At 41.3% G+C, this 18,368-nt stretch overlaps 1 protein-coding gene across 1 annotated transcript in view; it reads left to right on the forward strand.

Moving 5' to 3' along the window:
• LOC110510299 (V-set and immunoglobulin domain-containing protein 10-like 2) overlaps positions 1–18,368 on the forward strand; it is a 138,935-nt gene that overhangs the window by 25,602 nt on the left and 94,965 nt on the right. The window contains exon 4 of the mRNA XM_090226222.1: positions 2,620–2,895. Within this exon, the coding sequence (XP_090082348.1) occupies positions 2,620–2,895 (276 nt within the window). The remainder of the gene's footprint in view (positions 1–2,619; positions 2,896–18,368) is intronic.

Genomic DNA, 18,368 nt, shown 5'->3' on the forward strand with positions numbered 1-18,368 from the left:
TGTTCCTTTTGTCCAGGTGAAAAAGGGCAGTGTTGAGTGCAATAGAGAACATCATCTGTGGATCTGTTGGGGTGGTATGCGAATTGGAGTGGGTCTAGGGTATTCGGGAGGATGCTGTTGATGTGAGCCATGACCAACTTCATGGCTACCGACATGAGTGCTAGGGGGCGGTAATCATTTAGGCAGGTTGCCTTCACTTCCTTGGGCACAGGGACTATAGCGGTCTGCATGAAACATGTAGGTATTACAGACTGAAAATGTCAATACATGTCCTGTTAATGACAACTTTGAGTACACGTCCTGGTAATCCGTCTGGCCCCGTGGCTTTGTGAATGTTGACCTGTTTAAAGGTCTTACTCACATTGGTACTATCACACTGTCATCCAGAACAGCTGGTTCTCTCATGCATGCTTCAGTGTTGCTTGCCTTGAAGCTAGCATAAAAAGGCATTTAGCTCGTCCGGTAGGCTCGCGTCACTGGGCAGCTCGTGTCTTGGTTTCCCTTTATAGTCCGTAATAGTTTTCAAGCCCTGTCGCATCCGACGAGCATCAGAGCCAGTGTAGTAGGATTCAATCTGAATCCTGTATTGACGCTTTGCTTGTTTGATGGTTCGTCTGAGTGCATAGTGTCCCGCTCCTTGAAAGCGGCAGATCTAGCCTTTAGCTCGATGCGGATGTTGCCTTTAATCCATGGCTTCGGTTTGGGATATGTGTGTACGGTCACTGTGGGGACGACTTCGTCAATGCACTTATTGATGAAGCTGATGACTGAGGTGGTATACTCCTCAATGCCATTGGATGAATCCCGGAACATATTCCAGTCTGTGCTAGCAAAACAGTCCTGCAGCGTAACATCCGCGTCGTCTGACCACCTCCGTATTGAGCGAGTCACTGGTACTTCCTGCTTTAGTTTTAGTTTGTAATCAGGAATCAGGAGGATATAATTATGTTCAGATTTGCCAAATGGAGGGCGGGGGAGAGCTTTGTACGCATCTCTGTGTGTGGAGTAAAGGTGGTCTAGAGTTTTTTTTTCCTCTGGTTGCACTGTGACATGCTAGTAAAAATGTGGTAAAATTGATTTCTGGATGCGCATTTTCTTGTTTGCTTATGGTCTTATAGAGTTTATTGTTTAGCGCGGTCTTAGTGCCAGCATCGGTATGTGATTTGAAATAGACGGCTACAAACAATATGGATGAGAACTCTCTTGGTAGATAGTGTGGTCTACAGCTTATCATGAGGTACTCTACCTCAGGCAAGTAATACCTTGAGACTTTTTTAATATTGGACATCGCGCACCAGCTGTTATTGACAAAAAGACACACACCCCTATCCCTCGTCTTACCAGACGTAGCGTCTCTGTTCTGCCGGTGCATGGAAAATCCTGCCAGCTCTATACTATCCGTGTCTTCATTCAGCCACAACTCAGTGAAACATAAGATGTTACAGTTTTTAATGTCCCGTTGGTAGGATAATCTTAATCGCATGTCTTCAATTTTATTTTCCAATGATCGCATGTTAGCAAGTAGAACGGATGGCAGGGTGAGTTTACTCGCTCGCCTACGGATTCTCAGAAGGCAGCCCGATCTGCGCCCTCTTATCCTCAGTCTTTTCTTCACACAAATGACGGGGATTTGGGCCTGTTCCTAGGAAAGCAGTATATCCTACTCGCCGGACTCGTTGAAGGAAAAAGTTTCGGTCATAGGAGACGGTAGTAGCTACCTTATGTACAAAATAAGTTAAAGAATAAGTTACAATCAACACAAAAAAACAAACAAAATAGTTGGTTAGGAGCATGTTTAAGGTCAGCCATGCTCTTCAGTGCCATCTTATCATCTTATTAACTGACATGCCTAGTTAAAAAACGGTTAAATTAAAAAAACTACTACTACTACTACTATTACTACTACTACTATAATACAACTCCTAATGCTATACAATTCCTACTACTACTACTACTACTTCCACTACTACTGTTACTGCTACTACTACTACTACTACTACTACTACTATAATTAATGCTACTGCTACTATTACTGCTACTACTACTACTGTATTATTACTACTACTGTACTGATACTATTACTACTACTGCTACTACTATTACTGCTACTACTACTGTATTACTACTACTACTGCACTACTACAACTGTCACTACTACTACTGTACTACTACTATTACTACTCCTGCTACTACTACTGTATTACTACTACTACTGCACCACTACTATTACTACTACTGCTACTACTACTACTACTGTACTACTACTATTACTACTACTGCTACTACTATTACTGCTACTACCACTACTGTATTACTACTATTACTACTACTGCTACTACTACTACTGTAGTACTACTATTACTACTACTTCTACTACTACTACTGTAGTACTACTATTACTACTACTGCTACTACTATTACAACTAATATAACTATTACTACTACTACTGCTACAACAATTACTACTACTACCACTACTACTACACTAATATGTGTGAGTGTGTGTGTGTGTGTGTGTTTCTTTGTAATGCGTGTGTGTGTGTGTGTGTGTGTGTGTGTGTGTGTGTGTGTGTGTGTGTGTGTGTGTGTGTGTGTGTTTGTGTATGTGCATGTGTGTAGTCCCTGTCAGTAAGCCCTATATTCTGCTGAGTGATGCGTCTCCGGCGGAGGGATCTTTGGTGTGGCTGCGCTGCGGCCTAGAGAACGGCACAGGGCCGCTTTACTTCTTGTGGGAGCATGAGACACACAGCGGATTGGTCAGCACCGTCTCCCAGGGCAACAGCAGCATGTTCAACATGACAGAAGTCAACCGTAACTACACAGGCTGGTACCGTTGTGTGGCCCGGAACCAGGTCAACCAGGAACGGTCCGACCGCATCTGGCTGGACATCATCTGTTAGTATACGCACTACACACCCTAAACCCTACACACTACTTCTAATGATGAACCCTAACTTCTTACCCATCTGGCTGGACATCGTCTGTTAGTATACACACCACACACCCTAAACCCTACACACTACCTCTAATGATGAACCCTAACTTCTTACCCATCTGGAGGGACATCATCTGTTAGTATACACACCACAGACTAAACACTATACCCTTAACCCTACACGCTACCCCTAGCACTAAACACTAACTTCTAACCCATCTGGAGTGACATCATCTGTTAGTATTAGGCCTGTCAAAGTTAACACCTAGCCTGCTATCATTAATAAATTATTAACGCAAGGCATGATTAGCGGCATAATTTTTTTAAATGCTGTCAATTGCATCTCCATCTCTTTACCGCACTGAACCTTTTTTTAGCAAACATTTTTAAGCTTGGACCTTTAAAGCACATCACAAAATTAAACACTGCTACAGACTACATTAAATGCTTGGGCAATTGCATTGCTGTGCCTTTAGTCCAAATTATTCAAAAGTCATGCCCTGGTTCTATGTTTTTTCTTTCTACAGCAGATTCATAAGCATTTATATAAGGTCAGTTTTAATTAACCATGTAGTGGGCCGTTTCAAACTATTCGCAGGCCGCTATTTTTTGGTTTGTTAACAAAAAACATTTTAGTCATGTTACATAGCTATCTAGCTTGCTAGATAACAAACTGATAACCTGACCACTTACGCTGCTCAAAGAGAGGTGGTTCAAAGGTAGGATGCAAGAGTGGGGTGTATGTGTATGTTTGAGAAATAATGTGTTTAAGAGAGGCAGTAAGTGAGAGAGAGATTGTGTATTTAGTATTTTTATTATTTTATTGGGATCCTCCTCCATGTCTGTTCTCCCTCTCACACCTCCTCTGTCTGTTCCCCCTCTCACACCTCCTCTGTCTGTTCCCCCTCTCACACCTCCTCTGTCTGTTCTCCCTCTCATACCTCATCTGTCTGTTCTCCCTCTCAAACCAGCTGATCCACTGTTCGATCTAAACCTGGAATGTAATGCAAATCCGAGGATCTGGGAATCAGCATTTGTCTTACCACTTTTAAAAGGAGGTGATCCAACTATTTTAAATAATTATAGAAAAATCTCAAAGCTGTCACCCCTGGCGAAAATACTTGATACCTTTGAAAGTGAACAGCTAAAATAGCTTTTATATACTAACTCTATTTTATCAATGTACAAATCGCGCTTCAGGAAGAAGCATAGCACAATTAAAGCAGCCATTAAGGTTTTACATGATATCACTGAAGCCCTTGACAGAACTAAGTGCACTCAATTTGATGGGCTCATGTCTGTTAAATTGTCTATTTGTAATGGTGTGATCCAGGGCACTGCACTTGGTCCCCTCGTATTCACTATTTCTATCAATAATTTAGACAAAAATGTCCAAAATGCACAACTTTTTTTTATGCTGATGATACTGTTATTTATTGTTGTGCCTCATCTCTCACAAAAGCTTTCCAGAACTTGCAAACTGTTTTTAAAACTGTTCAAGATACCTTGTGTCAATTGAAGCTTATTCTCAATGCTGACAAAACTAAACTAATGGTGTTTTCTAATTGACACCCTTTATATGACGCCTGCTCCGGCTCTACCTCTCTGGCGCTCGAGGGCGCCGGGCTGCACTTCATTACACGCATTAGCGCTCACTGGATTCACCTGGACTCCTTCACTTTGTTGATTGCCTTCCCTACTTCTGTCTGCTCCAACGTTTGTTCCCTGTGTCAGCATGGATGTCGTTATGTGCTCATGTCCAGACGCTGTCCTGTCCTGTTCCATGTCCGTTGGTAGTTAAATGTTCACTCCCTGTCCCTGCTTCTCGTCTACCAGCGTCAATCCTTACACTTTACCATGGAGATGTGAGATTTATTTTAAACTGCAAAATCCATATACTTTGATTTTGAGGCTGATTTCTTGACCTGTCAATGTTTTTAATTTGCTGTTCAATGTGTGTTAAACTCCTGTGATTCCTGTGGTTTTTACTAGATTACCTGTAGTATTTCATGTTGTCTGTATAAAATGGTGTAATGACTTGGTGCTGCCTATCTAGGCATGGACGCTCTTGAAAAAGAGATTTCAAATCTCAATGAGCGCTTCCTGGTTAAATTAAAAATCACATTTAAAAAATGAGGGAGTAGAACGACTGAAACACTGATAAGAGGGACAAGGTCTACTGAAACATTGATAAGAGGAAGTAGGTCTTCTGAAACATTGATAAGAGGTAGTAGGACTACTGAAACATTGATAAGAGGGAGTAAGACTACTGAAACATTGATAAGAGGGAGTAGGACTACTGAAACATTGATAAGATGGAAAAGGTCTACTGAAAAATTGATAAGAGGGAGCAGGGCTTCTGAAACATTGATAAGAGGGAGTAAGTCTACTGAAACATTGATAAGAGGTAGTAGGACTACTGAAACATTGATAAGGGGGAGTGGGCCTACTGAAACATTGATAAGAGGGAGCAGGTTTTCTGAAACATTGATAAGAGGCAGTAGGACTACTGAGACATTGTTAATAGAGGGACTAGGCCTACTGCAAGACTAATAAAAGTAGACTAGGTCTACTGAAATATTGATCAGAGGGAGTAAGTCTACTGAAACTATTATCAGAGGGATTAGGTCTACTGAAACATTGATCAGAGGGAGAAGGTCTACTGAAACATTGATAAGAGGGAATAAGACTACTGAAACATTGCTACGAGGTAGTAGGTCTACTGAAATATTGATCAGAGGGAGTAAGTCTACTGAAACATTGATAAGAGGTAGTAGGACTACTGAAAAATTGATAAGAGTGAGAATTTCTACTGAAACATTGATAAGAGGAAATAGGTAAACTGAATATTGATAAGAGGTAGAAGGGCTACTGAAACAATAATATTAGGGAATAAGACTACTGAAACATTGCTACGAGGTAGTAGGACTACTGAAACATTGATCAGAGGGAGTAGGCCTACTGAAACATTGATAAGAGGGAGTAGGACTTCTGAAACATTGATAAGATGGACAAGGTCTACTGAAAAATGTATAAGAGGGAGCATGTCTTCTGAAACATTGATAAGAGGAAGTACGACTGCTGGAAACATTGTTAATAGAGGGACTACTGAAACATTGATAAGAGGGAGCAGGTCTTCTGAAACATTAAAAAGATGTAGTAGGACTACTGAGACATTGATAAGAGGTAGTAGGACTACTGAAACATTGATAAGGGGGAGTGGGCCTACTGAAACATTGATAAGAGGGAGCAGGTTTTCTGAAATATTGATAAGAGGCAGTAGGACTACTGAGACATTGTTATTAGAGGGACTAGGCCTACTGCAACACTAATAAAAGGGACTAGGTCTACTGAAATATTGATCAGAGGGAGTAAGTCTACTGAAACTATTATCAGAGGGATTAGGTCTACTGAAACATTGATCAGAGGGAGAAGGTCTACTGAAACATTGATAAGAGGAAGTAGTTATACTGAAATATTGATAAGAGGGAGTAGGCCTACTGAAACATTGATAAGAGGGAGTAGGCCTACTGAAACATTGGTAAAAGGGAGTAAGCCTACTGAAACATTGATCAGAGGGAGTAGGACTACTGAAACATTGATAAGAGGGAGTAGGATTTCTGAAACATTGATAAGATGGACAAGGTCTACTGAAAAATGTATAAGAGGGAGCATGTCTTCTGAAACATTGATAAGAGGAAGTACGACTGCTGAAACATTGTTAATAGAGGGACTAGGCCTACTGCCCCACTAATTTGAGGGACTAGGTCTACTGAAATACTGTTCAGAGGGAGGAGGTCTACTGAAACATTGATCAGAGGGATTAGGTCTACTGAAACATTGATCAGAGGGAGAAGGTCTTCTGAAACATTGATAAGAGGTAGTAGGACTACTGAGACATTGATAAGAGGCAGTTGGACTACTGAAACATTGATAAGGGGGAGTAGGACTACTTAAACATTGATAAGAGGGAGCAGGTTTTCTGAAACATTGATTAGAGGCAGTAGGACTACTGAGACATCGTTAATAGAGGGACTAGGCCTACTGCAATACTAATAAGATGGACTAGGTCTACTGAAATATTGATCAGAGGGAGTAGGTCTACTGAAACTTTTATCAGAGGGATTAGGTCTACTGAAACATTGATAACAGGGTGTAGGACTACTGAAACATTGAAAAGCGGGACAAGGTCTAACTGAAACATTGATAGGAGGGAGCAGGTCTTCTGAAACATTGATAAAAGGTAGTAGGACTACTGAGACATTGATAAGAGGGAGTCGGCCTACTGAAACACTGTTAAGAGGGAGTAAGCCTACTGAAACTTTGATACGAGGGAATAGGTCTACTGAAACATTGATAAGAGGGAGTAGGACTACTGAAACATTGATAAGAGGGAGCAGGTCTTCTGAAACATTGATAAGAGGGAGCAGGTATACTGAAATATTGATAAGAGGTAGAAGGGCTACTGAAACATTGATAAGAGGGAGTAAGACTACTGAAACATTGATAAGAGGTAGTAGGACTACTGAAACATTGATAAGAGGGAGTAGGCCTACTGAAACATTGATAAGAGGGAGTAGGACTTCTGAAACATTGATAAGATGGACAAGGTCTACTGAAAAATGTATTTGAGGGAGCATGTCTTCTGAAATATTGATAAGAGGAAGTACGACTGCTGGAAACATTGTTAATAGAGGGACTACTGAAACATTGATAAGATGGACAAGGTCTACTGAAAAATTGATAAGAGGGAGCAGGTCTTCTGAAACATTGATAAGAGGTAGTAGGACTACTGAGACATTGATAAGAGGTAGTAGGACTACTGAAACATTGATAAGGGGGAGTGGGCCTACTGAAACATTGACAAGAGGGAGCAGGTTTTCTGAAATATTGATAAGAGGCAGTAGGACTACTGAGACATTGTTATTAGAGGGACTAGGCCTACTGCAACACTAATAAAAGGGACTAGGTCTACTGAAATATTGATCAGAGGGAGTAAGTCTACTGAAACTATTATCAGAGGGATTAGGTCTACTGAAACATTGATCAGAGGGAGAAGGTCTACTGAAACATTGATAAGAGGAAGTAGTTATACTGAAATATTGATAAGAGGGAGTAGGCCTACTGAAACATTGATAAGAGGGAGTAGGCCTACTGAAACATTGGTAAAAGGGAGTAAGCCTACTGAAACATTGATCAGAGGGAGTAGGACTACTGAAACATTGATAAGAGGGAGTAGGATTTCTGAAACATTGATAAGATGGACAAGGTCTACTGAAAAATGTATAAGAGGGAGCATGTCTTCTGAAACATTGATAAGAGGAAGTACGACTGCTGAAACATTGTTAATAGAGGGACTAGGCCTACTGCCACACTAATTTGAGGGACTAGGTCTACTGAAACATTGATAAGAGGGAGTAGGACTACTGAAACATTGATAAGAGGGAGCAGGTCTTCTGAAATATTGATAAGAGGCAGTAGGACTACTGAGACATTGATAAGAGGTAGAAGGGCTACTGAAACATTGATAAGAGGGAGTAAGACTACTGAAACATTGATAAGAGGTAGTAGGACTACTGAAACATTGATAAGAGGGAGTAAGACTACTGAAACATTGATAAGAGGTAGTAGGACTACTGAAAAATTGATAAGAGGGAGTAGGCCTACTGAAACATTGGTAAAAGGGAGTAAGCCTACTGAAACACTGATACGAGGGAATAGGTCTCCTGAAACATTGATAAGAGGGAGTAAGTCTACTGAAACATTGATAAGAGGTAGTAGGACTACTGAAACATTGATAAGAGGGAGTAGGACTACTGAAACATCTATAAGATGGACAAGGTCTACTGAAAAATTGATAAGAGGGAGCAAGTCTTCTGAAACATTGATAAGAGGTAGTACGACTACTGAGACATTGTTAATAGAGGGACTAGGCCTACTGCAACACTAATTTGAGGGACTAGGTCTACTGAAATACTAATCAGAGGGACTAGGTCTACTGAAATACTGATCAGAGGGACTAGGTCTACTGAAACACTGATCAGAGGGAGCAGGTCTTCTGAAACATTGATAAGAGGCAGTAGGACTACTGAGACATTGTTAATAGAGGGAATAGGCCTACTGCAACACTAATAAGAGGGAATAGGTCTACTGAAACATTGATAAGAGGGAGTAAGTCTACTGAAACATTGATAAGAGGGAGCAGGTCTTCTGAAACATTGATAAGAGGTAGTAGGACTACTGAGACATTGTTAATAGGACTACTGAAACATTGAAAAGCGGGACAAGGTCTAACTGAAACATTGATAGGAGGGAGCAGGTCTTCTGAAACATTGATAAGAGGTAGTAGGACTACTGAGACATTGTTAATAGAGGGACTAGGCTTACTGCAAGACTAATAAGAGGGACTAGGTCTACTGTAATATTGATCAGAGTGAGAAGGTCTACTGAAACTTTTATCAGAGGGATTAGGTCTACTGAAACATTGATAAAAGGGACAAGGTCTACTGAAACATTGATAAGAGGAAGTAGGTATACTGAAATATTGATAAGAGGTAGAAGGTCTACTGAAACATTGATAAGAGGGAGTAGGCCTACTGAAACTTTGATCAGAGGTAGTAAGCCTACTGAAACTTTGATAAGAGGGAGAGGGTGTACTGAAACATTGATAAGAGGGAGTAGGACTACTGAAACATTGATAAGAGGGAGTAGGCCTACTGAAACATTGATCATAGGGACTAGTCCTACTGAAACATTGATAAGAGGGAGTAGGTCGACTGAAACATTGATACGAGGGAGTAGGTCTACTGAAAAGATGATAAGAGGTAATATGACTACTGGGACATTGTTAATAGAGGGACTAGGCATACTGCAAAACTAATAGACAGTCTAGGTCTACTGAAACATTGATAAGAGGGAGAAGGTCTACTGAAACATTGATAAGAGGGAGTAGGACTACTGAAACGCTAATAAGAGGGACTAGGTCTCCTGAAGCATTGATCAGAGGTAGTAGGTCTTCTGAAACATTGATAAGAGGTAGTAGGACTACTGAGACATTGTTAATAGGACTACTGAAACATTGAAAAGCGGGACAAGGTCTAACTGAAACATTGATAGGAGGGAGCAGGTCTTCTGAAACATTGATAAGAGGTAGTAGGACTACTGAGACATTGTTAATAGAGGGACTAGGCTTACTGCAAGACTAATAAGAGGGACTAGGTCTACTGTAATATTGATCAGAGTGAGAAGGTCTACTGAAACTTTTATCAGAGGGATTAGGTCTACTGAAACATTGATAAGAGGGACAAGGTCTACTGAAACATTGATAAGAGGGAGTAGGCCTACTGAAACATTGATCACAGGGACTAGTCCTACTGAAACATTGATAAGAGGGAGTAGGTCGACTGAAACATTGATACGAGGGAGTAGGTCTACTGAAAAGATGATAAGAGGTAATATGACTACTGGGACATTGTTAATAGAGGGACTAGGCATACTGCAAAACTAATAGAGGGTCTAGGTCTACTGAAACATTGATAAGAGGATAGTAGGTCTACTGAAACATTGATAAGAGGGAGAAGGTGTACTGAAACATTGATAAGAGGGAGTAGGACTACTGAAACGCTAATAAGAGGGACTAGGTCTCCTGAAGCATTGATCAGAGGTAGTAGGTCTACTGAAACATTGATCAGAGGGAGTAGGTCTACTGAAATATTGATCAGATGGAGTAGGTCTACTGAAACATTGATCATAGGGATTAGGCCTACTGAAACATTGATCAGAGGTAGTAGGCCTACTCAAACATACATAAGAGGTAGTAAGCCTACTGAAACTTTGATAAGAGGGAGAGGGTCTACTGAAACATTGATAAGAGGGAGTAGGACTACTGAAACATTGATAAGAGGGAGTAGGTCCACTGAAACATTGATACGTGGGAGTAGGTCTACTGAAACACTGATAAGAGGTAATAGGACTACTGAAACATTGATAAGAGGGTGTAGGACTACTGAAACATTGATCAGAGGGACAAGGTCGACTGAAACATTGATAAGAGGAAGTAGGTATACTGAAATATTGATAAGAGTTAGAAGGGCTACTGAAACATTGATAAGAGGGAGTAGGACTACTGAAACATTGATAAGAGGGAGTAAGCCTACTGAAACTTTGATACGAGGGAGTAGGTCTACTGAAACATTGATAAGAGGTAATAGGACTACTGAAACATTGATAAGAGGTAATAGGACTACTGAAACATTGATAAGAGGGTGTAGGACTACTGAAATATTGATAAGAGGGAGCAGGTCTTCTGAAACATTGATTAGAGGCAGTAGGACTACTGAGACATTGTTAATAGAGGGACTAGGCGTACTGCAACACTAATAGAGGGACTAGGTCTACTGAAACATTGATCATAGGGAGTAGGCCTACTGAAACTTTGATCAGAGGTAGTAGGCCTACTGAAACATTGATAAGAGGGAGAAGGTCTACTAAAACGTTGATAAGAGAGAGTAGGACTACTGAAACATTGATCAGAGGGAGTAGGTCTACTGAAACATTGATCATGGGGATTAGGCCTAATGAGTTTGAGTTTAAGTTTGAGTTTATTTTTATTTTTACAGGGACAGTGCACATTAATCAACGTTTCAGTAAAAGTGCCTGTTTTAGCCAGCCGGCTAATTTTCAACCGCAGTCCCTGGGCAGGTTATTAAAAACAATTACAATATAGACAATAGCAGCATAGAACAAGCAAGACATAGCAACATAGGACAAGCATACAAACAGAGCAACATAAAACAAAAAGCAGCAAGACATAATTCATAAAAGCAACAAAGTGTTTCCACACCTCACAAGCTACAGACAACAGACAACATGGAAAGCGGCAACACACAGCTAGGGACCATGTTCACAAATCTGATTGACCTTTAGCCATGTCTTCAAGCATTTTGTGAAAGTGTGATATGTGGTGCAGTTATGTGTGTCTGATGGCAGTGTATTCCAGACATGGGAAGCTCTCACAGAGAATGCAGATTTACTAAAGGTGCTTTTCCTTAGGGGAACTATACAGTCACCTCTCATGGCAGACCTTGTGGATCTGCTGCCATATGTCTGGGTTTTCTGTTTAACAAAAATGTTGAGTGGAGGGGGAGCCAGGCCATTAAGGATCTTGAATACAAGACATGCGTCGGTGTATTGCACAAGATTTTCCCAACTCAAGAGCTCATGCTTTCTAAGAATGTGACAATGATGATGGCTATTGGGCTTCCTATCAAGCACTTTGAGAGCCTGTTTGTAGACAGACTGAATAGATGAAACATTGATCAGAGGTAGTAGGCCTACTCAAACATTCATAAGTGGTAGTAAGCCTAATGAAACTTTGATAAGAGGGAGTAGGATTACTGAAACATTGATAAGAGGGAGTAGGACTACTGAAACATTGCGAGGAGACAATAGGCCTAGTGAAACATTGATCAGAGGGAGAAGGTCTACTGAAACATTGATAAGAGGAAGTAGGACTACTGAAACATTGATAGGAGAGAGTAGGCCTACTGAAACATTGACAAGAGGGACTAGGCATACTGCAACACTGGTAAGAGGGTGTAGGACTACTGAAACATTGATTAGAGGGACAAGGTCTACTGAATCATTGATCAGAGGTAGTAGGTCTACTGAAACTTTGATCAGAGGGAGTAGACCTACTGAAACATTGATCAGAGTGAGTTGGTGTACCGAAACATTGGTAAGAGGGAGTAGGTCTACCGAAACATTGATAAGAGGGACTTGGTCTACTGAAACATTGATAAGATGGAGTAGGTCTACTGAAACATTGACAAGAGGGAGTAGGTCTACCAAAACATTGATAACAGGGACTAGGTTTACTGAAACATTGATCAGAGGAAGTAGGTCTATTGCAACAATTTTAAGAGGGATTAGGACTACTGCAACATTGAAAAGAGGGATTAGATCTACTGCAACGTTGATAAGAGGTAGCAGGTCTACTGAGACATTGATAAGAGAGAGTAGGTCTACTGAGACATTGATACGAGGTAGTAGGCCTACTGAAACATTGTTAATAGAGGGACTAGGCCTTCTGCAACAATAACAAGAGGGACTAGGTCTGCTGAAACATTGACAAGAGGGAGTAGGTCTACCGAAACATTGATAAGGGGGACTAGGTCTACTGAAACATTGATCAGAGGGAGTAGGTCTACGGCAACGATAATAAGAGGGAGTAGGCATACTGCAACATTGATAAGAGGGAGTAGGCCTACTGCAACATTGATAGAGGGACTAGGTTTACCAAAACATTGATAAGAGGGAGTAGGTCTACAGCAACAATAATAAGAGGGAGTAGGCATACTGCAACATTGATAAGAGGGAGTAGGCCTACTGCAACATTGATAGAGGGACTAGGTCTACTGCAACAATAATAAGAGGGAGTAGGCCTACTGCAACATTGATAAGAGGGAGTAGGCCTACTGAAACATTGATAAGAGGAAGATGGTCTACTGAAATATTGACAAGAGGGAGTGGTCTCCAGAAAAATTGATGAGAGGGACTAGGCCTACTGAAACATTGATCAGAGGGGGTCGGTCTTTTTAAACATCGATAAGAGGAAGAAGGTCTCCTGCAACATTGATAAGAGGGAGTAGGTCTCCTGAAACATTGAATAGAGGAAGATGGTCTACTGAAATATTGACAAGAGGGAGTGGTCTCCAGAAAAATTGATGAGAGGGACTAGGCCTACTGAAACATTGATCAGAGGGGGTCGGTCTACTGAAACAATGATCAGAGGGAGTAGGTCTACCGAAACATTGGTAAGAGGGAGTAGGTCTACTGCAACATTGATAATATGGAGTAGGTCTACTTAAACATTTATCAGAGGGAATAGGTCTACTGAAACATTGATTAGAGGGAGAAGGCCTACTGAAACATTGATAAGAGGGGTAAGGCCTACTGAAACACTGATCAGAGGTTGTTGACCTACTGAAACATTGGTCAGAGGTAGTAGATCTACTGAAACATTGGTCAGAGGGTGTAGAACTACTGAAACACTGATCAGAGGTTGTAGACCTACTGAAACATTGGGAGCATTAATACCTTTTACAGTGACTTGTGCGTTGTTTGGTGAAAATGATATTTAAAAACATCCTGATACAGATATGTTGTGTTTTCGCCCCTTACAATCAACGCATAGTATGCTTGTAACTCAATGCATTGCTTTTTAAATTTGAGCAAATTCTAAAATTGCAATAAATCGGAATTAGCTACAGAACATCATGAGATTCATCGAAACAATAAATACATTTTTTGTCAGCCCTAGTTAGTATACCCACTACACACTGCATCCTAAACCCTACACACTACCCCTAACTCTGAACCCTAGAACCAGGTATGGGGCTAGAGAGAGGATACTTTGCTGATGTAGTGTGTATAACATAGTGTGTGTTTGTAATGTAGTGTGTGTGTGTAGCGTACCTTGGGTAACATAGTGTGTTTGTAACGTAATGTGTGTTTGTAACGTAGTGTTTTTTAACGTAGTGTGTGTAACGTAGTGTGTGTTTGTAAAGTAGTGTGTGTTTGTAACGTAGTGTGTGTGTTTAATAACATAGTGTGTGTTGTGGCGTACAGCAGGTCAGCCACCAGGGGGAGACTCGTCGAGGCCTGGTGACAGACTGAGTAAACATCACGAGGCAATGGCTCCATCTGCTGGATGTGCCAGGTCTCGACGGGCTCTCCGGCCAGGTCTAATTGGGGCTGATTGGGAGCTGGTGAGTAATCAAGGGCTGATTGCTCACCAGCTGTGCAAGGCCCATAAAGCTGCCAGAAGGGCAGCACACAGGGAGAGTGGGGGGAAGAAAGTGCTCCAGTATAGTTGGGGATGGCTGCAGAGGCATGAGGAGGGAGTTCAGGTTTTGTTCCAGACAGTATACATACAGCAAGACCCGGAGCCCAGAAGATGGTATCCCAGAGAGGGTGTCATGGGGGAGACCTATCTTTTTCTTTTTGATTTATTATTTAACTTGTTACTGATCATTGGGACGCTACCGTCCCACCTGGTCAACATCCGGTGAATTTGCAAAGCGCCAAATTAAAATTACAGAAATCGTAATATTAAACATTCATGAAATACATACATATTTTAAAAACTTAACTTCTTGTTAATCCAGCTGCTTTGTCAGATTTCAAAAAGGCTTTACGGCGAAAGCACACCATGCGATAATCTGAGGACAGTGCCCCGCACACAAAAGCATTAAATACAACTTTCCAACCAAGCAGATGTGTCATGAAAGTCAGAAATAGTGATAAAATAAGTCACTTACCTTTGAAGATCTTTATCTTGTCGCAATCACAAGCGTCCCAGCTACATAACAAATTGTCCTTTTGTTCGATAAAGTCCTTCTTTATCTTCTTATGGCTTATGGTTCTTCTAGCGGCACCCCTCGACAACATTCCTCTGAAACGGCAGCGCACGAAATTCAAAAATAGTTTTTAGAAATATGTAACTTTCACACAATAAAACTTCTTATGGCTGGAGGGCAGGATTGAGTAGCTTGGATGAATAAGGTGCCCAAAGTAAACGGCCTGCTCCTCAGTCTCAGTTGCTAATATCAAATCAAATCAAAATCAAATCTATTTATATAGCCCTTCGTACATCAGCTGATATCTCAAAGTGCTATACAGAAACCCAGCCTAAAACCTTAAAACAGCAAGCAATGCAGGCTTAGAAGCACGGTGGCTAGGAAAAACTCCCTAGAAAGGCCAAAACCTAGGAAGAAACCTAGAGAGGAACCAGGCTATGAGGGTTGGCCAGTCCTCTTCTGGCTGTGCCGGGTGGAGATTATAACAGAACATGGCCAAGATGTTCAAATGTTCATAAATGACCAGCATGGTCAAATAATAATAATCACAGTATTTGTCGAGGGTGCAGCAAGTCAGCACGTCAGGAGTAAATGTCAGTTGGCTTTTCAGAAATCGAAATTGTTTCAGTTTTAAGTCTTTTGTAAGGAACATTTGTATGAACAATATTTTCCAGTTTACCACTCCTTCTGTCTCTAGAGAGTTGAAAACAGCAGGTCTGGGACAGGTAGCACGTTCGGTGAACAGGTCAGGATTCCATAGCCACAGGCAGAACAGTTGAAACTGGAGCAGCAGCACAGCCAGGTGGACTGGGGACAGCAAGGAGTCATCATGCCAGGTAGTCCTGAGGCATGGTCCTAGGGCTCAGGTCCTCCGAGAGAAAGAGAGAATTGGAGAGAGCATACTTAAATTAACACATGACACCGGATAAGACAGGAGAAGTACTCCAGATATAACAAACTGACCCTAGCCCCCCGACACATAAACTACTGCAGCACAAATACTTTAGGCTGAGACAGGAGGGGTCAGGAGACACTGTGGCCCTATCCGATGATACCCCCGGACAGGGCAAAAAAGGAAGGATATAACCCCACCCACTTTGCCAAAGCACAGCCCCCAGACAACTAGAGGGATACCTTCAACCACCAACTTACCATCCTGAGACAAGGCCGAGTATAGCCCACAAATATCTCCGCCACGGCACAACCCAAGGGGGGGGCGCCAACCCAGACAGGAAGATCACGTCAGTGACTCAACCCACTTAAGTGACGCACCCCTCCTAGGGACGGCATGAAAGAGCACGAGTAAGCCAGTGACTTAGCCCCTGTAATAGGGTTAGATGCAGAGAATCCCTGTGGAGAGAGGGGAATCGGCCAGGCAGAGACAGCAAGGGCGGTTCGTTGCTCCAGAGCCTTTCCGTTCACCTTCACACTCCTGGGCCAGACTACACTCAATCATATGACCCATAGTCTTCAGTAAAGACTTAAAGGTTGAGACCGAGTCTGCGTCTCTCACATGGGTAGGCAGACCATTCCATAAAAATGGAGCTCTATAGGAGAAAGCCCTTCCTCCAGCTGTTTGCTTAGAAATTATAGGGACAATTAGGAGGCCTGCATCTTGTGACCATAGCGTACGTGTAGGTATGTACGGCAGGACCAAATCAGAAAGATAGGTATGAGCAAGCCCATGTAATGCTTTGTATGTTAGCAGTAAAACCTTGAAATTACCCCTTGCCTTAACAGGAAGCCAGTGTAGGGAGGCTAGCACAGGAGTAATATGATCACATTTGTATATATGCATATTATTAGTATTGAATAGAAAACACTCTGAAGTTTCTAAAACTGTTTGAATGATGTCTGTGAGTACAACAGAACTCATATGGCAGGCAAAAACCTGAGGAGAAATCAAAACAGGAAGTGAGAAATCTGAGGTTGGTATGTAGTCAACACAGTTCCCATTGAAATCCCCTTGAGATATTTATGAAGATTCACTTCCTAGGGCTTCCACTAGATGTCAACCGTCTCTAGAAATTTGAATGAGGCTTCTACTGTGTCGTGGGACTGAATGACAGTAGAATTAATCAGTTGTCTAGCAGTCAGCCATTTTCTGGTCATGCGCATTTCACATGTAAGCGACCTGCATTCCATGGCTCCTGAAGACACAAAGGAATACTCCGGTTGGAACTTTATTGAAGATTAATGATAAAAACATCCTAATGATTGATTCTGTACTTAGTTTGAAATGTTTCTTCGACCTGTAATATAACTTTTTGAAGTTTTTGTCTGAACGAGAACGAGAGAACCAGAACGAGCGTTTTGGATATGTATAACAAACGCGCTAGCAAAAGTAGCTAATTGGGCATAAATAACGGACATTATCGAACAAATCAAGCAATTTTTTTGTTGACCTGGGATTCCTTGGAGTGCATTCTGATGAAGATCATCAAATGTAAGGGAATATTTAGCATGTAATTTATGGTTTATGTTGACTACAACATGGCGGCTAATTTGACATGATTGTTCTGAGCGCCGTCTCAGAATATTGCATGGTTTGCTTTTTTTTTAAAATCTGACACAGCGGTTGCATTAAGGACAGGTATATCTATAATTCCATGTGTATAACTTGTATTATCATCTACATTTCTGATGATTATTTCTGTTGAATCGATGTGGCTATGCAAAATCACTGGATGTTTTTGGAACTAGTGAATGTAACGCGCCAATATAAACTCAGATTTTTTTTATAGAAATATTAACTTTGTCAAACAAAACATACATGTATTGTGTAACATGAAGTCCTATGAGTGTCATCTGATGAAGATCATCAAAGGTTAGTGATTCATTTTATCTCTATTTGTGCATTTTGTGACTCCTCTCTTTGGCTGGGAAAATGCTGTGTTTTTATGTGGCTTGGGGGTGACCTAACATAATCGTTTGTGGTGCTTTTGCTGTATATCCTATTCGAAATCGGAGACTGTGGTGGGATTCACAACAAGACTACCTTTAAAACGGTATAAGGTACATGTATGTTTGAGGAATTTTAATTATGAGAATTCTGTTGTTTTGAATTTGGCACC

This window comes from Oncorhynchus mykiss, chromosome 29, assembly GCF_057628025.1.
Source record: "Oncorhynchus mykiss isolate SJ-2025 chromosome 29, ASM5762802v1, whole genome shotgun sequence".
Lineage (NCBI taxonomy): Eukaryota > Metazoa > Chordata > Actinopteri > Salmoniformes > Salmonidae > Oncorhynchus > Oncorhynchus mykiss.